Source organism: Theropithecus gelada, chromosome 11, assembly GCF_003255815.1.
Source record: "Theropithecus gelada isolate Dixy chromosome 11, Tgel_1.0, whole genome shotgun sequence".
Lineage (NCBI taxonomy): Eukaryota > Metazoa > Chordata > Mammalia > Primates > Cercopithecidae > Theropithecus > Theropithecus gelada.
The window spans coordinates 16,686,393-16,704,729 of NC_037679.1; the positions used below are offsets into that span (position 1 = coordinate 16,686,393).

At 54.7% G+C, this 18,337-nt stretch overlaps 2 protein-coding genes and 1 long non-coding RNA gene across 3 annotated transcripts; 1 reads left to right on the plus strand and 2 right to left on the minus strand.

The window, feature by feature from the left end:
• Nucleotides 1-97: 97 nt before the first annotated feature.
• On the minus strand, nucleotides 98-3,578 carry LOC112634644. Its single transcript, XR_003121803.1, has 4 exons — nucleotides 2,320-3,578; nucleotides 1,310-2,166; nucleotides 421-520; nucleotides 98-310 (listed from the first exon to the last, which is right to left on the minus strand). It is a non-coding gene; the product is annotated as an uncharacterized LOC112634644 (long non-coding RNA).
• Nucleotides 1,900-7,794, plus strand: SLC26A10 (solute carrier family 26 member 10). The gene is made up of 15 exons (XM_025402306.1): nucleotides 1,900-2,131; nucleotides 2,612-2,769; nucleotides 2,938-3,102; nucleotides 3,365-3,517; nucleotides 4,217-4,299; nucleotides 4,447-4,594; nucleotides 4,684-4,797; nucleotides 5,489-5,566; nucleotides 5,657-5,752; nucleotides 6,518-6,634; nucleotides 6,775-6,808; nucleotides 6,888-6,982; nucleotides 7,056-7,110; nucleotides 7,225-7,395; nucleotides 7,643-7,794. The coding sequence occupies exons 1-14, from the start codon at nucleotides 1,900-1,902 to the stop codon at nucleotides 7,386-7,388; spliced, it is 1,692 nt and encodes a 563-aa protein (XP_025258091.1). The 3' UTR covers nucleotides 7,389-7,395; nucleotides 7,643-7,794.
• B4GALNT1 (beta-1,4-N-acetyl-galactosaminyltransferase 1) lies at nucleotides 7,789-15,048 on the minus strand. The gene is given in 12 exon segments (XM_025402307.1): nucleotides 7,789-8,613; nucleotides 9,179-9,419; nucleotides 9,681-9,821; nucleotides 10,272-10,462; nucleotides 10,607-10,705; nucleotides 11,708-11,888; nucleotides 12,354-12,394; nucleotides 12,853-12,959; nucleotides 13,073-13,200; nucleotides 13,202-13,238; nucleotides 13,784-14,002; nucleotides 14,618-15,048. Coding segments are annotated over 11 exon segments (1,602 nt in total). The 5' UTR covers nucleotide 14,002; nucleotides 14,618-15,048; the 3' UTR covers nucleotides 7,789-8,395.
• Between the last annotated feature and the right edge of the window lie 3,289 nt (nucleotides 15,049-18,337).

The window sequence follows — 18,337 nt, forward strand, 5'->3', positions numbered from 1 at the left end:
GCTTTGGGGTCATGGACTGGGGGACCAGAGGATCATGGGGAGGGGTGCCGAAGATTCTTGCGAATGGAGGAGGGGATCGTGGCCAACAGCAGGATTCTGGAGTTAGAATCTTTGTATTTGTTTAGGAACCATAGGTACACATGAGGTGGGTGACTGATTCCTTTGCACTTAGTTTAACCACGTATGTGCTTTTGAATGCCTACTTTGTGAACAGCATTTGCTTTTTTTTTTTTTTTTGAGATGGAGTCTTGCTCTGTCACCCAGGTTTGAATGCAGTGGCTCCATCTCAGCTCACTGCAACCTCCACCTCCTGGGTTCAAGCGATTATCCTGCCTCAGCCTCCTGAGTAGCTTGGGATTACAGGCACCTGCCATTATGCCCAGCTAATTTTTGTATCTTTTAGTAGAGACAGGGTTTCACCATGTTGGTCAGGCTGGTCTCAAACTCCTGACCTCAGGTGATCCACCTGCTTCGGCCTCACAAAGTGCTGAGATTACAGACATAAGCCATTGCCCCTGGCCTGTGAAAAGCATTTGAATGTGATAAATGGTGCTTCCGTTTTTTTGGTTCCTAAGAAAAAAATTTCCTGTGGGTTCAATATTTCCCCTGAGGCCCTGAACTAGGCCCAGCCGCTCCTCACAGAGGTGTGGGTCCAGGTTCTGTCATTATCCCTGTCCAATCAATACATGTGGCTGCATTCCATGTCAGTAGGACATGAAACTGCTTCTTGGAGCCAGCTGTGCCCCATGAAGATGTGGGTCTGGGTGAAGTTCGGGATGGGTGCTGAACTTTTTGCTCTGGCTGGGAGAATGTAGTGGCTCAGGGAAGGACCCAAGAGGAACCAGCCTCTCTCTCCTCCCAAGGTGCAGATGGGGAAAGGAACCGGGAGTGAAGTGAAAAGTCTAAGGAGGGGTAAATAGCGGGTGTTGAGTGTCGGGGTGCGCTTGCCTTTCGGCTTCTCTCTCTCTAATCTCTACACATTTCCACAGCCACCCCAGAGCCAGCGATCGGATCTGGCCAAGGATGTCTGCAGAAACCCCTAACATAGAGACTCTCCCTCTCCAAGCCGCGGCTCTCGCCAGACTGGAGAAGGTCCTCAAGAGAGGGTGTCCTCAGGGCCGGATTGGACCCTGCTTCGTGGGAGGCGGGACTCAGGGCTTAGCTGGCGGAGGAGTATTTAAGACGGGGCGGAGTTGGAGGTGGCCAAGGGCAAAATGAGCCGGATTCAGGGCACCAGGACCTACCCAGGCGCGGGGGACACCTCTGACCTTAAGTACCCCTTGGGAACCAGGCTCAGGGAAGCTCTCACCGAGGCTCGGTTCCATCAGCTCTTCGGGGACGAAGAGCAGGAACCGGAGCTACCTGCAGAGCGCCGCTTTCCCCGGCTTTTCGGGCTGGGGAGGCTGCGAGCTCGCGCTTGTTCCGGGACGGGGGCGTGGCGCCTGCTACAGGCTCGGCTGCCCCCGCTGCACTGGCTGCCCCATTACCGCTGGCGGGCCTGGCTGCTCGGAGATGCGGTGGCCGGAGTGACCGTGGGCATTGTGCACGTGCCCCAGGGTGAGAGGCCTTAACAGCAGTCTGTCTGGAGCACAAGCTCTAGAGGGCTTCCGGGAGGAGGCTTAGGGAGCTGGGAATCCAGGAGCAGATGGTGGGTTCCTGCTGCTGCGGGTAGGAGAGAGGGATATGAGGCCAAGTTCGGGGTAAGGACTGTGGAGCTCCATCAGATCCCCACCCCCACCTCCCCTCATCTGCACAATCCTGCAAGAAGCCTTGGACAGGTTCTGGCTCAGAGAACTGGAGAGAGGCACAACGTCTGGCCCCCAGGACTTGGCCACAGCGTTCCTGACCTTGTCTGCCCCATGATCGCCTACTGAGGCCCATTAGCCCCTCAGTTCCCTCATGAGGCATGATTTAGCATCCTTGATGCCAGCCCCTAAGAGTCTGGGAAGGGCGTTTAAGTCCTGGAGGTTGGACAAGGCCCCCTCCCCACAGCACACCTTTCCATCCACTTCTATCCCAGGCATGGCCTTTGCTCTCCTGGCCTCCGTGCCCCCGGTGTTTGGACTCTACACTTCTTTCTTCCCTGTCCTCATCTACAGCTTGCTGGGTACTGGGAGACACCTGTCCACAGGTGAGTGACCAGGAACTTCCAATGACTCTTCTTCCCTGTGGGATGAAAATGGACAGGGGCTGTTACTTCCCTTCTTCCTCATTTCCCTGTTCACCTCTCCCATCTTCACCTCCCTCCTTGCCCAGTCCTTCTAGGAAACTGACCTAGGCAAAGCTTGTTAGAGTGGGTGCAAAGAGGTGGGAGTTTACCTGAACTTTTTTCCCCTATGAAATTTGGTTAAAATGAACATCTCAGGGATTTGAAAGGGGAAGAATAGGTGCATGGTCCCCAAAAGGGGCGCGCAGTAGGCAGAGAATCTGCAGGAGGGAGTAGTTTTTGCCGGCTGGTGCAGCTCTTCGCGCCACAGTCTTGACCCGGCAGCAGCCTTCTTGGAGAGCGGAGTCTGGCAGCAGCATCTCGGCCCCAGGGCGTGGAGCCTGAGCTGTTGCCCTGCCCAGGGCTGCACAGCTGGTGATGTCTGTATTTGTCCCCCGGCTGCAGGAACTTTCGCCATACTCAGCCTCATGACAGGCTCGGCCGTTGAGCGGCTGGTGCCAGAACCCCTTGTGGGGAACCTGAGCGGAACCGAGAAGGAGCAGTTGGACGCTCAGCGGGTTGGGGTAGCCGCAGCCGTGGCCTTCGGGAGCGGGGCGCTGATGGTGAGGGAGGACCCGGGGAGGATTCCGGGGGATCCCGGCTGGGGGGCCCGGGAAATTGGGCAGGGGAGAGGGAGGGACCAGCCTTCAGCTTGGGTTCGGGAGGGCGGAGGTGCGCGGGGTTGGTTTGCTCCTCCTCTAGTTGGTGACTGCACGTCTTCTCCCCCGCAGCTGGGGATGTTCGTGCTGCAACTCGGCGTCCTGTCCACCTTTTTGTCCGAGCCTGTTGTCAAGGCGCTGACCAGCGGGGTCGCGCTGCACGTGCTCGTGTCCCAGCTGCCGAGCCTCTTGGGGTTGTCCCTCCCGCGCCAGATCGGCTGCTTCTCTCTCTTCAAGGTGGGGGTGGGAGAAGAAAGGAGAAGGGGCTTCTAGAGGTCCCGGGAATAGGGAAATTCGAAAAGGGAGGAAGGACGGAGGGTGGAGGGGTAGTGTGTGACAAGGGCGCAGGAAAGGAAATTGGAGCCACGTGGCTGACCGAGGGCACTGCGGAGGTAGAAGCCCTGGTGGCACTGGAGAGAGAGGGCCTCGCTCTGGGGGGCCCGCGCCGGGGCGCATGAACCCTGGCAAGGGGCCCTCTGCTCACAGCCCCTGCCCGCAGACGCTGGCCGCCGTGCTGACTGCGCTGCCCCGGAGCAGTCCGGCCGAACTGACCATCTCGGCGCTCAGCCTGGCGCTGCTCGTGCCGGTCAAGGAATTGAACGTGAGATTCCGAGACCGGTTACCCACGCCGATCCCGGGGGAAGTCGTCATGGTGAGGACGGCCGTGCGCGCCGGTCCCCTGCCCGCACAGACCCTGCTGTCCTGTGGGAAGTGGCCGCTGCCGCCCCCTGGTGGAGTGCAGAGAGGCCACGGAACAGAGGGCCAGCTCACACTCACTTTCCCTGGCCTCCTGCAGGAGGATGCTTTGACCTTCCACAGTCCCCCTCGACACTGTCCCACGTCTCTCACGGAGCACCCCCTACACCTCTTGGAGTTCCTTCTACCATCCTACAGCGCTCCCTTGAGGTCTTGCTGGTCACAGCACCTTCTCTGACACCTGTCCTCACCAGGGTCCTTCCCTGTAATTCACAGTGCATCTTCCTCTCCACCCTCCACTGACATTTCTCTCTCTACCCCACTAAATAAACGTTCCGCGTCTCCACAGATGCCAGTATATCACTAGATATCGTCCAGCTTCCCTCTTTGGAAGGTTCAGTGGCATCTCTTCATATCCACCATCTTTGGTGGCTCCAGCGCTCTGTGGCCTCAGGCATATGTCATCCCTCTTTCCCAGCTCCACACTCCAAATCAGTTGTCAGGCCCCCATCCCAAACACATCCCTGCTCCCCCAGGTGCTGGGCTCCTGCAACCAGCTAGACCTGCATTATGGTCCTCTCTCATGGTCAGCCCCTTCTAGCTTCTGCCAGGGACCCCATCTCTTCCCATGCCTTCATTTTGCTCTCTTTCTCAGGTGCTTCTGGCCTCCGTGCTCTGCTTCACCTCTTCTCTGGACACAAGATACCATGTCCAGATAGTGGGGCTGTTGCCTGGAGGGTAAGACAGAATGAAAAGACGCCGGCTTTCTCTTCTCCCACCTCTCCCACCTAACACTTCTTCTTATCTCCACCCCCCATTTTCTTTGCTTTCCTTATCTCACTGAAGCACCCAACTCCTCCTCACCATGGATCCCTCCCTCTCCAGATTTCCCCAACCCCTCCTCCCCAACCTGGCTGAGCTGCCCAGGATTCTGGCTGACTCGCTGCCCATCGCACTGGTTACTTTTGCGGTGTCTGCCTCCCTGGCCTCCATCTATGCAGACAAGTATAGCTACACTATTGACTCCAACCAGGTGGGACTCTGACTGTGGACCCCAACCCTCTCATTTGACTTCCCACCATGCCTTTGTCTCTCTCACTTCATCTCACTGCATCCCTCCAGGAGCTCCTGGCACATGGTGCCTCCAACCTCATCTCCTCCCTCTTCTCTTGCTTTCCCAACTCGGCTACGCTGGCCACCACCAGTCTACTGGTGGATGCTGGTGGGAAAACACAGGTAAGAGGGCATCCTTGGATGAGGAGAAAGGATGGGCCATCCAGGCAAAGTGGTGGTGCTGGAGAAACAGGTGGAAGATGGTTAGATACCCAGGTGGCACCTATATAGAGAAGACTGGGATCTGTGAGAAAGGGTGAGCAAGGGGATGGAATTATAGGAGAGATGGAAGATAACAATGTTCCAGTAAGACCTTTGTAGGCTCTAAGCACTGAAAAAGTTTATGGTGCCCCAGATATGGTTCAAAATAAAAACACAAAACTATAAAATAAACTTGAGATAAAATTATTTTTTTCACACAATGACATTGTCTTTTTAAAAGGAATATCACATATCAAAGTCTCCCCCTAATATTTTTGGTTTCCCTTACTTTGCTGGTGCCCTAAGCACGTGGTGAGCCTGCTTATAGGGTAACCCAACAGTGGCTTTTAAGGTGGAGGTGGGCTGCAAAACTGGGGAACTTGAACAACAGACATCTACAGGGAGACTGGTGAATAATGGGCATTTAATTAATTGGGGGGAGGGGAGGGTTAGATGTGAACGGCAGAATATTAAGAAGGGGGATGTGTGGAAGGAGATTTGGGAGAAGGGAGACTTCCGAGGAAGATAAGGCAGAGTGGGCAGGGAGACCAGCTCTCATGTGGGGGTGGGAGACTCCCTTCCTTTTTTTGCACCCATCCCTCCTTCCCTCTAGCTGGCAGGCCTCTTCTCCTGCATAGTGGTCCTGTCGGTGCTGCTGTGGCTGGGGCCCTTCTTTTACTATCTGCCCAAGGTAAGGAGCAGAGGAGGCAATGAGCATGGCTGGGAGGGGTGGCTGTATTCCAGGACATCGAGGTAGTCAGCCCACCTCCTCTGCCTCAAGGCTGTCCTGGCTTGTATCAACATCTCCAGCATGCGGCAGATGTTCTTCCAGATGCAGGAACTTCCACAACTATGGCACATCAGTCGTGTGGACTTTGTGAGAAATGCCATTACCCCCAGATGGCCCCCTCCCATCCTCTTAGCATCCCCAGCCTCTGCCCTGAACCAAAGCTAACTGTCCTGGTCCTAAGTTCTGCAACCCACCCACTCCCCCAACAAATGTAACTCCTAATACGCTTTACTCACAGGCAAGGGAAAGGATGGGGTTTGAACCCCTTGGACCTGAATATTTGTAACTTCCCAACTAGTGCAGGTCATTACATTTGGTGTGTGTCCCATTGAATCAACCTGTTCTTTCCCTCTGTCATGCTTTCTGCTTCTTCCTGGGTCATCTCTCCCCATCACTTGCCTTGGTAATCACTGCCCTGGATCTCTTTCCCCAGCAGTGATGGCCTGCCTTTTCTTTTGGGCAATCCACCCTTATCCCTGTCCTGCAGGCTGTGTGGATGGTCACCTGGGTGTCTGTAGTGACCCTGAATGTGGATTTGGGCCTGGCTGTGGGTGTTGTCTTCTCCATGATGACTGTGGTCTGCCGCACCCAGAGGTGGGCATAGAGATGAGTGGAGTTGAGGTCAGGGCAGGGGAGAGAATGAGGTGCTTGGGGTGACTCTCCAGCCAGGCCAGGCTAAGCTGGAAATCTGGCCCCACCTTCTTCCCTAGGGTGCAGTGCCTGGCACTTGGACAGGCTGAGGGAACAGAGCTCTACAGGCCACTCAGAGGAAGCCACAAGGTGGGTGGGCTGCAGCCAAAGAAGGAAAGGAAGATTAGCCCCAGATGTTTCTCTGACCCTCTGACCTCTTAGCTCCTCCAGGTCCCAGGGCTCTGCATCCTGAGCTATCCAACACCACTGTACTTTGGGACCCGTGGGCAGTTTCGCCGCAACCTGGAGTGGCACCTGGGGCTTGGAGAAGGAGAAAAGGTGAGGGAGCTTGGTTTAGGAGGGATGTGGATCCTCGGGGAGTGGGAGGCAGGTGGGCGTTCTGAGGGGGATCCTTGTGCTCAAGGGGTGCATGTTCATGCTGTGTCTCGGTTGTGGTGACTGCCCTTCTTTACTCATAGGAGACTTCAAAGCCAGATGGCCCAACTGTTGCAGGTAAGATGGGGTGACAAGAAGGAAGATTTGGGCATGTTGCATGGTGGCACTTGGGTACTCCTGTCTTCTCCCATTCTAGTTGCTGAGCCTGTCAGGGTGGTGGTCCTAGACTTCAGTGGTGTCACCTTTGCAGATGCTGCTGGGGCCAGAGAAGTGGTGCAGGTGAGGGAGAGGGCAGGTTGAGGAGAAAACCCTTAGCATGTCACTCATACCCTCTGATCTTAACCCCTTTGCCCCATCCCTGCAGCTGGCCAGCCGATGTCGAGATGCTAGGATCCACCTCCTCCTGGCTCAGTGTAATGGTGAGATGTGTGAAGAGCGGGACCCAGTGTTTGGGCAATGACTGGACACCTGCGGGAGGGAAAAGGACCCGGTGTGGACTGAGGGTCTCAGAGCCTGACACCCTCCCCACATAGCCTCGGTGCTGGGGACACTGACTCGGGCAGGACTCCTGGACAGGGTGACCCCAGATCAGCTGTTTGTGAGTGTGCAGGATGCAGCTGCTTATGCCCTGGGGAGCCTGGTAAGGGGCAGTAGCACCAGGAGCGAGAGCCGGGAGGCACTGGGCTGCGGCAAGTGAGGCAGGGGTAAGTGGCTGGAGACTCAGGGAGAGGGGTTTGGGAAAGGGTCTGCGGAGGAAGATCAAGAAGAAAAGGGTGGGGATGGAATGAATAGTGGATTGAAGACCAACTCAGGGAGCCCAGGCTGAGCTATGGGTGAGGAACTGAAGAACTCAGATCCCTAAGCAGGTGGGGTACCCCTGAGAGGACTGCCACATTTCATCAAGGGAGAGGGTGCCTAATCTATTCCTGACATGTCTCCTCTCGTCTCCAGGAGCTCACTGACCCAAAGATTTGCACAGTGTGGGTCTGACCTCATCATGTGGAGTGCAGAGGGCCCCGATGACATGTGTGTGATGAGGACCATGACCTTGAGCTCCCTTACTTAACGTAACTAATAAAATGAAGCTGAGAGCTTTGGAATCCATGAAGCGAGTCTAGGTGTTTGCACAGGGACTCTGGTGCTCCGTCTTTTGTGCCCACAGCATTGCAGAGACACAACTAAGAATGGCTTTCACCATGTGTTCACCGGCCCTCACCCCAGCCCCAGTGCCGCAAGTTATCTCTGTAGGGGTGGGGCTGGAGCAGGTACACAGAGTACTGGATCTGAAGATGCGGGTGAGGGGTACAGTCTTGGGATTATGTGTTGGGGAACTTCCCCACCCCCTCAGTCCCAAGAAGATGAGAGGACAGTGTTTCCACCTTAGGTTCTTAGAGTCCCCCTGGGCTCTTTGGCACTTGGAAAGTGATCCCCCCATTTCCTGCCCCATGAGAATGGGGAGGGGGAGGACTTGGCACTGGCTGTGGGAGAGGTTATGGCTCCACCAGGCCTCTGGGCACTCGAAAAAGGAGGGGTGTCACCAGGACAACCCCTATTGGGCATAAGGTTCTGAAAAGGAAGAGTGAGGAACTAGAGGCTCAGGGACTGCCAGTAGAGTGCTCACAGGGTGGGTGGGGTTTGTTGGAAATTCCTGGCAGGGACAACGAGGCAGGCCCAGCCTGAGAGTCAGAAATCCCCTGTGGGCCATCACTGGGAGGTCATGCACTGCAGCCGGTGTTTGAAGAAGAGCAGCCGGTGTTTGGCCATCTGGCTCTCATCCAGTGATCCTGGATAACGGTACCGGGCGTAAGTCTCTGCCCCGGCATCCCTTGATGTCCAAGGCAGCTTCAATTTGGATGCATGATCCACCACGACGTCGGAGCAGGAGCCAACCCGAAGGGAACCAAGCCCATCCAAGAAGAATTCTGGGGGTGGAGGGGAGTACACAGTGAGGGATCCCAAGGGTGCAGAACGCCGACCGGTAAGGGAGAACTCTCAAATTTAGGGTGTGGAAAGTATGTGTGCAAAGGTTTGTTTCTAAGGACCTTGAGCAAGTAAATCAACTCCCTGGGTCTCAGTTTTACTCTTGTGTAAATGGAGTCAATATACTTGTGCTTTGAAAATGGAAAAACCTACCCCCACTCCCAGAGGTTAAATAAACGCCAGATGGGTTGCACCGACTATGGTCTGAACTAGATAGAGGAAGCCCTGGGAGTAGAGTAGGGGTGGCGGGAACAGTGACGGGGAAGCTTACGCGGACGGGGAGGAGGGGCCCAGCGGTTGTGCTGGGAATAGAGATTTAAAGGGTATGCGGGGCTGGGAGAGGGTGGGAGCTCTGTCTGTCGTCCAGGTGCAGGTCTTGGTAAATCATTGCAGAACTGTTCTAGGGTTCCCGGTGGCGGCTGGGCGCGGGTGCAGCCTAGGAGAGGCGGGTGCGCCAGCTCCCTGTGGGGTTCCTGCCAGGGTCGACCGGGAGGGGGCGCCACTCACCCAGATGAGCCACGCGGCTGAGGCGGGGGTCGAAGCCGACCTCGCGCACCTTGTCAGTCCGCGCCAGGAAGAAGTTAACCACGCCGTCGGTGACCACGCAGCCTGGGAAGCCGACGAGCTCGTGGTGGAAGCCGCGCCTTTGCCGGAGGCAGTTCCCGAGGCCTGGGGCGCCGGGCTCCACGCTCAGCAGCTGCCGGTAAGTGGTGGCGAAGCCGGAGATCTCGCGCACCGCGCCCCCCACCTGCAGGGAGAGGAGGCTGGCTCCAGGCAGCCGGGGATCGGGCACCCGAAGGGGGCAAGGTCTGCGCTCCGGTGCCTTCGGGGGTACCCCTGCCCTATCCTCTTCCGCTTCACCCTTGCAAGACCCAGACAGTCCCCAGGCCCCACTTCGTGGTCCTCTCTCTGTCCCAGGGCTCGCCGTTCCTGGCCGCAGCGTCCCCACTGTGGCCTTAGCCTGTTCAAGGCCCTTCTCCACCCCCACATCCTACGGCCCCTGCCCTACCAGGTCCAGGGGCGTCCGCTCCAGCACGTCCACAAGCCTCTCCAGCCGCGTCCGCGCGGTGAAGACGAAGTCGTCGTCCACCCACAGCACGTACTTGGTGGTTACTTGGGACACGGCCAGGTTCCGGCCTGCGAACCAGCCCTGGCAGAAAGGTGTGTGTGGTTGGGGAGGCTGCAGAAATAGGACATGGCCCTCTGCCACCTTTCTTTCTCTCCCCCGACCCTTCTCAGCTTGTATTCTTCTCCAGACTTTTGAGTGCTTTCGAATGGCCAGAAGCTAGTAAAAAAAAATGCAGATCCCCCACAGAGGTTCCAAGTCAGTGGTCTCGGAATGCGTTTAATTCTGTGTGCATTTATTTATTCATTCATCAGCTATTTTATTGAATGCCATTATGCACTAAGCACCATTCTAAGAATGCAGAGAGAATTTCCTGCTCCCACGAAGCTTACATTCCAGGAAGCCTCATGCTTAACAGGCACCCCATGATTCTGAGGCAGGTGGTCCTCGAATCACTACCCTGGAGGCTGCAGATTGAGGGCGCACCCACTGCGGGAGTCCTCTGGCCTGCCGTTCAGCCTGCTAGCTGCACACCTTGCCGAAGGGCATGAGATAGTGTTCCACGTAGGGGCCACTAAGGCGCTCTGGCTTGTCACTGTCGTCGGCGATGACCACGGTAACCGTTGGGTAGAAGCGGCGGATACTGGTGATGAGAGCCCGTAGCCGATCATAACGGAGGAAGGTCTTGGTGGCAATCGTGACTAGAGCGCTGATGTTGTACTGGGCTGAGATTGAGGGCACAGGGTTGGGTGCAGACAAGGCGAGTTGGGAGAGGGGAACAGGTAGATATCCCCTCCCAGGACTGCCCTCTCTCTACTTGCTCCCCACCAATGCTGGATCTAGTATGTCCCTGCCCCTACCAGCCTCACCTCCCTGGGGTAGAGACCCAGGTGGGTACAGCCGAGGGTTGGGTGGGTGTCTTATGCGGATGGTGAAAGCAGCCTCATGTCCCTCGGTGGAGAACCGGACTGGGAAGAAAGGACATGGCGTTTGACCCTGAAGGGTGGGGCAACATTCTGTTTTCAGCCAATCAATATTTAAGTGCCTACTCTGTGTCCCACCTTTCTAGGCCTTGGTGGAAAAAAACACAAGGTTCATACCTTCATGGAACTTACATTCTAATGGGTAGGAGAAAAACAATAAAGAAAATTTTAAGTAAAAGCTAACCTTTATTGAGCACTTACTATGTGCCAGACCTGTTAAAAAATTACCTTAAATATATGAACTCATTTTATCCTCATGATAGCCCTATTAAGTAGATTCCTACAACAGAAAAAGAAGCTGAGACAGAAAAGTAACTTGCCACATTTACACAACTATTAAGCAACAAAACTGATAGCAACCTAGTCAGTCTGGTGCCAGACTAAGTAAATTAAAAAATTCTGATACTGGTAAGTATTGAATGGAAAATAAGACAAATAAGTAATGTAATAGTGAAGAGGAGACATTTGAGCTGAGATCTAAACGACAAGAAGGAGCCAGTCTGCAAAAATCTGGGGAAGAGCATTCCGGGCTGAGAAAACCGCAAGTGCAAAGGCCCTAAGGTCGAAGCAAACTTAGTGCAACAAACAAGCTTTGGGGAGAAGCAGGAGGGCTCTTAGGCCCCTTTTGCTGGAAGAGAAATGGGAACTCAGGAAAGTAAAGGGCTTTGTCCTCCAGTAAGGGGTGGGTTGGAAATATAGTCTTCTAACTCCTTAGACACGTCTCTTCCTGGGGCCCCCATGGTTGGCCTAAAGGGGAGACACACCCAAAGCTCGGGTTTCCCTCTGGCCTGCTCCAGCCCCAGATGAACAAAGGCCCCTTTTCTCCCTCTCTGACCCTGCTGGTCCAGTTGAAGCACTCATTGTGTGGCAGGACAGCTCTGGCCATAGACCAGATGCCTCCCATGCCCTCTGCCATTTGCCCACTCCAGCCTTTCTGGTTCTTCTCTGTTTGCCCAGCCTGCCCCTCTCCCCACCCAGGCCTCGCACCTGTGTCTGCTGTGTTGGTCTGGTAGCTTCGGCTGCTGTAAGTGACCAGTTGTAGTTGCCTGTTGAGTTGGTCCAGCCCTGGGCTGACAAGGGTGAGATCTGCCTGCCCCTCTCCAATGAGAGTCACTCCAGTCACTTCCCCTGCCACGTCCCAGGTGCCTAGGGAGGCAGTCAGGTTTACCTAGGAGGGGATTGGAGAGTGCAGGGTTAGGCCTCAGACCCACTTCTTGCCTCCCTGATTCGTCCATCCTTCCCTTAGTAGCCCTGCCTCCTTCTCAGCATTCTTTTTTTTTTTTTTTTTTTTTTTTTGAGACGGAGTCTGGCTCTGTCCCCCAGGCTGGAGTGCAGTGGCCGGATCTCAGATCACTGCAAGCTCCGCCTCCCGGGTTTACGCCATTCTCCTGCCTCAGCCTCCCGAGTAGCTGGGACTACAGGCGCCCGCCACCTCGCCCGGCTAGTGTTTTGTATTTTTTAGTAGAGACGGGGTTTCACTGTGTTAGCCAGGATGGTCTCGATCTCCTGACCTCGTGATCCACCCGTCTCGGCCTCCCAAAGTGCTGGGATTACAGGCTTGAGCCACCGCGCCCGGCCCTTCTCAGCATTCTTGATGCCTACTTGGCCTCCTTGCCTTCCTGTTTTCTCTCACCTGGTATACCTCCTGACCAGAAGCTGCCTGAAGGCTCAGCCCTAGGAGAAAGGAAGCGGGGATCAGAATCACATAGGCAGCCCTGAATTCTTTCTCATTTTCTCTCCCTGCTGTCACCACACACAATAGAGAACTTTCCACCCATTCTTCTTATTGAGGCCTCAGCAGGGCACAATGTAACATAGCCTACAATGACTGATTTTTGAGCCCTTCCCATCAAAGCTTGCCCTATGGCCTGCCCTGCCCACCACCTAACCAATGGTTAGTCAGAAAAGAATAGATTCTTTCCCCCAAAACTCCCCAGTTACAGTCTTCTGAAATTCCTAGAGTCCCTTCCGTCCTCACCTCCCACCTCCGAAGCCCCCTTTTGAGCTTAAGTCCCTCTTTCATCAGAGGTTCCCACCTCCCATTCCAATCATCTCCCATTCTTCCCCACCCAGCCTCGGGCTCTGCCACCCCCACTGTGGCTGAGGTCATCCTCTGGGACCCTCCTCCCTACCTGGCACCAAGATGCTCCTGAGGGGCTGAACTTCCACACCTTGTAGGGGGTACTGGAGCGGGGAGTTGGCAGGGGCTATGAGCAGTTGGTCAGCTGGGGACTGGCTCCTGGCAGTGGAGGAAGGAGAGGACAGAGCAGAGTCAGGGGGAGAGGGTCTCTCCCTCCCGGCACAATCACTGCTCTCCCCCTGTGGAGTCATGCCCTTCTTTCAAGCTGGTACCTTGACAGAAAGGCCTGGAACTCCTGCTCTCTTGTGGCAGAGGCAGCGCTCAGCTCTGCAGGGTCAAAGGCCTTGGTGAGGTCAATGGCTCGGACTTGTTTCTGGAAGGGGAGGGGGAGGCCCCCCCCCACTGGACTCACAACTGCAGTTGTTCCAAGCCAGTAGCCTGAAGGGAGTAGTAAGGGTCATCAGACCCAGCTACACAGCTCCATTCATCACATAAACACTGACACAGCACACCACACCTTGGCCCTGAAATTCTGTCCATCTAGGATCCATCCCCTTAGACGTTGCCCTTCAAATAGTACTCGGGAGGGGGACCAAAGATCGGACGACCTAGCCCCTAAATCTGGATTTTAGAGTTGTAGGACAGGGCCAATTACTAGGATTTCAGGAGCTGCCTACCCACCAACCAGCAGCCCACCTGGAGTCTCTTCTCATACCTGAATCAGGACCTCAGGGAGTCTTTCAGAGCCCTCCCTTAACTGCACAACCTCCCACGCCCATCCCCATCCTCATCCCCATGGCAAGGTTCAGGGAGAACAGATTTTCCCCAGCCCAAGCCTCAGCAGCCTCCCACTTCCACCTCCCACTTCACTCCACACAACCCGTTAGGAGAACGCAGGCATCTGAGCCCAGCAGTGGAGGAAACAAAAGCCCCCAGACCACCCCCAGCGAGCGCCGCGCTGCGCCGCCGCGGTCGGCACTCACCTCACTACTTGCTCCTTGATCCTGACCGGGATGTGTGCGTAGCGGGGCTCAGGAGCAAGATCTGGCAGCTCGGGCCTGCGGGGGCTCTGCGGGGGCGCCCACGGCGCAAGAGGTGCCCGGAGGCCGGGCGCGTCCCGGGTGCTCGCGTACAGGAGCCCCAGCGAGGCGCAGGCGACCAGAAGGACCAGCGCGCACAGGGCCCGGCGGCCCAGCCACATCCTAGGTGGGGGTAGGGTGGGGAGTGAGAAAGGGAGGGAAGAAGGGAAGGCAAGGGATGGGGCCCTTGGCCCCCGCGTCCTCAGAGGCTCCTGCCGGCTCCCAAGAGCGCTCTCCACTCCACACATCGCGCTAAGATTTGCACTGCCAGCCGCGGTTTTCCCGGTGACCCTCCCCTCACTTCTCAGGCCCCAGGGTCTCCCGGCCTCCTTTCTTCTCGCCCTCTCCCGCATCTCGGTTTCCTCTCACACCCGAGGCCTGGCATCTTAATGCTGAAGACATTTGGATGCCGCGGTTTCGACGCGGCCGTGCGTGAGCTTTGGAAAAGCCCCGCTCTATTAGGGCAGTGGCAGTCCCGAAGCCCGCAGCCCGCCCTGGCCGGCGCGCCCCCTACTCCTCAATCCGAGCATCACCTGGGCTGGGGTGGGCTGCGGAGGGCGGCTCCACACCTAGCCTGTCAGGAAAAAATGCAGAATCACGCCCGTGCTGGCGGGCGCCCCCGGCGGAGGTGACCCCATGAGTGGCCTCGGGAAGCGGCGCGGGGAACAGGGTGGACCGGGAAGCGCGCCTCCTCCCGCCTCCTGCTCCGCCCCTCATACCCCCGCCTCGGGCACTGACCTGTCTAAAGCTCTAAGGCAGCGGCAAAATTTCTGTCCGGGCTGTGCCGGCTTTCAGCCCCCGCCTGAGGGTCCTCATGGGGCTAGGGGCTGATCGATGGGAGAGCTGGGCGTGAGCCTGAGGGTGTGGGGGACCCTCCTGCCTCTGGAGCGCGCCCGACCCCTCCCGCCTTGGAACTCTCGGGGCTTTTGTGGAGCGCGGCTCGGTGGTGGTTCTGGGCGTTTCCTGCCCGGGGGCGGTTGGCGGGGCGCGAGGACCAAGTTAAGAATCCGTTGCACCCCAGCCCCGGGGGCAAAGCCGGGGATCCCTGGCTCCGTGTCCCACTGGCAGCGCGGGGAGGGCTCTGGCCGCCTCCCGGCTCTTCGCACCGCAGCGCCGCGCGGTTCGGCTCCGTGCTGGTTGCGGCTGCTTCGGCTCCGGGCGGGGAATGCGAGCGCCCCGGCGCCTTCTAGTGGGCGCGGAGGAAACTGCGGGGGTGAGGAGCAGACGCGGGAAGGTCCTCGCTCACAACCCCCAGCCCTTAGCCTCCAAACCCTGGCATCTCAACCGCCTGCTCCCAAGACCAGCCATTCCGTTGCCTGCTCGTTCTGAGCTTGTAGGCGAGGATGGGCAAATAAGGGCTTTGGGAGGAGGTAGGGCGGGGGCGCGCTAAAACCCACGTCAAGTTTGAATGCTAGGGTGAAGATAAAAGAAACAACCCCTGGAAAATAAACGCTCTGCCTGGCTAACAAAGACTGATGCACAGCCTCCCTCTCCTCCTCCTCCCCCGCCCTGCCCCCCTTTATTTAACAGACACTCAAGAGATACACACTGGGTAATTCAAAGGCCTATTTCCCCGAACTGCCGCTTGGTGCAACCTTGCAGGAGGAAGGGAACCCCAGAGAGGCCAGATTGGCGGTAGTTCTGCCTGGAAGCCTTAGGTCATAGATAGCTTGATACTTCACACTGCTGAGAATCAGAGTTCTGTGGCTCCATGGTTCTAATAAAAGATGCATCAAGATTCAATAGGAAAAAAGGACATAATAAGAAATATAGAACATTATGAAAATATGTGTGTGTGTGGTAGATTTTTGAATGAATGAATTTTATACAAATAAATGACTAAAATCAGCTGGGGGAAAAGTGGAATCTCTACCCTTCTTACACCAAAATTCCAAATCTATTAAATATTTTAATATTAAAGGTGAAATCATAAAAGTAGTGAAGAAATCATGAAAGTCAGCACAGTGGCTCATGCTTGTAATCCCAGCACTTTGGGAGGCTGAGGCGACAGGAGACCAGGAGTTCAAGACCAGCCTGGGCAACATGGTGAGACCCCTGTCTCTACAAAAAATTTAAAAATTAGCTCAGCAAGGTGGCTCACACCTGTAGTCCAACTACTCAGGAGGTTGAAGTGGGAAGCTTGCTTGAGCCCCGGAAGTTGAAGCTGCAGTGAGCTGAGATGGTGCCATGGCACTGTAGCCTGGGTGACAGAGCGAGACGGTGTCTCAAAAAAAGAAATTATGGAATTTTTGTTTTGTTTATGGTCTTGGAGTAGGGAAGAGATCTCTAAGCCAGATGTAAAGGGAAATATTAATAAATCTGACTATATGAAAAACGTGAGTGAAGAAATTAACATAAACTAAATTTGAGAGAGAAATGACAAACTGTGAAAAAAATATTTGTAACATGTAAGACAGGTATACTTTATCTAGCTGTTGCTAGTTGGTGCCCCCAGCGGAGATGACCAGGAATGAATTATGAACCATTGAAAACATAGGAATCCATGACTCCACCCTGATAATACATAGATAATTAATTAATTAAATGAATGAATGAAGGAGAAGGGAGAATGCCAATTAATAAATGTGGAGGGAGCTGATGGAGTCAGAAAATAACTATTTTGCATCAGAGTAAAAGTTGGTTTGGGCAAGAATTATCGATGAATGCTAATTCTAGGGGGAAAGTTTGACAGAAGCAGGGTATGTACATAGATTAAAGTATCTCCCCATAGTTGGCTTATTCGTTGCAAGAGGAAAAATTGTAACTGCACAGTGGGAAAACCAGACTGCACCTTGACTTGGTGGCCAAAATTAACATCACCAATGAGGGACAGAAGACTATCATGTGCCTCCAGAAATGCTCCCTTGAGAAAGCATGACATCATTTACGTAGTGATCTGGCTGGGAATACATAACTTGATTTTAAATACAAAGAAACAGACTCCAAGTAAGGAATATTTTCTATGTATAAAAGAAACTTAGGCTGGGCACGGTGGCTCATGCCTGTAACCCTAGCATTCTGGGAGGCCGAGGTGGGTAGATCACTTGAGGTCAGGAGTTAGAGACCAGTCCGGCCAACATGGTGAAACTCTGTTTCTACCAAAAATACAAAAATTAGCCGGGCATAGTGGTGCGTGCCTGTAATCCCAGCTACTCTGGAGGCTGAGGCAGGAGAATGGCTTGAACCCTGGAACCCAGAGATGGACGTTGCAGTGAGCCAAGATTGCACCACTGCACTTCAGCCTGGGTGACAGAGTGAGACCCTGTCACAAGGAAAAAAAAAGTAAAAGAAACTTAATACAAAAATTAACTGGGCATAAGCCGGGCATGGTGGCTCCCACCTGTAGTCCCAGCTACTTGGGAGGCTGAGGCATGAGCATCACTGGAACTTGGGAGGCAAAGGTTGCAGGGAGCCAAGATTTGGCCACTGCACTCCAGTCTGGGTGACAGACTGAGACTCTGTCTTAAAAAAAAAAAAAAAAAAGAAAGTGGCTAGTATTTTTTAAAATGTCGGTCTTGAAAGACAAAGAATGAAGAACCGCTCTGGATTAAAGGAGACTAAAGAGACATGACGACTCAATGCAATATGCGATCCTAGATTAAAAGTGATATAACAGGCCGGGCGCGGTGGCTCAAGCCTGTAATCCCAGCACTTTGGGAGGCCGAGACGGGCGGATCACGAGGTCAGGAGATCGAGACCATCCTGCCTGACACGGTGAAACCCCGTCTCTACTAAAAAATACAAAAAACTAGCCGGGCTCGGTGGCGGGCGCCTGTAGTCCCAGCTACTCGGGAGGCTGAGGCAGGAGAATGGCGTGAACCCGGGAGGCGGAGCTTGCAGTGAGCTGAGATCCGGCCACTGCACTCCAGCCTGGGCGACAGAGCAAGACTCCGTCTCAAAAAAAAAAAAAAAAAAAAAAAAAAAAAAAAAAAAAGTGATATAACAGACATTTTGGGGGACTGTTTAAAAGATTTGGGCCAGGTGAGGTGGTTCATCCCCGTAATCTCAGCACTTTGGGAGGCCAAAGTAGGAGGATTGCTTGAGACCAGGCCTTTGAGACCAGCCTGGGCAATATAATGAGATTTCATCTCTACAGAAATTTATTTTTATTTTTATTTTTTGTAGAAATGGAGTCTTGCTATACTGCCCAGGTTGGTCTCCAACTTCTAGCCTCAAGCAATCCTTCTGCCTGGGCCTCCTAAAGTTTTGGGATCACAGGTGTGAGCCACCTAGCTGGGCTACAAAAACATAAAAAAAAAAATTAGCCGGGTGTGGTGGCACGTGGCTGTAGTACCAGCTACTCATGAGGCTGAGGTGGGAGGATTGCTTGAGCCCAGGAGTTTGAGACTGCAGTGAGCTGTGATTGCACCACTGCACTCCAGTTTGGGTAACAGAGCAAGAACCTATCTTTTCTGTTTTCTAAAAAAACAAATTGGAATATGGAAAGTTGATTAGATA

What these genes read in the sequence shown, in the direction of transcription:
- SLC26A10 (XM_025402306.1), top strand. Translation starts at nt 1,900, where the DNA reads ATGAGGCATGATTTAGCATCCTTGATGCCAGCCCCTAAGAGTCTGGGA. An exon ending in ACACTATTGACTCCAACCAG is followed by an intron (nt 4,595 to 4,683) that starts GTGGGACTCTGA and finishes GCATCCCTCCAG; the next exon opens with GAGCTCCTGGCACATGGTGC. An exon ending in ACATCAGTCGTGTGGACTTT is followed by an intron (nt 5,753 to 6,517) that starts GTGAGAAATGCC and finishes CTGACCTCTTAG; the next exon opens with CTCCTCCAGGTCCCAGGGCT.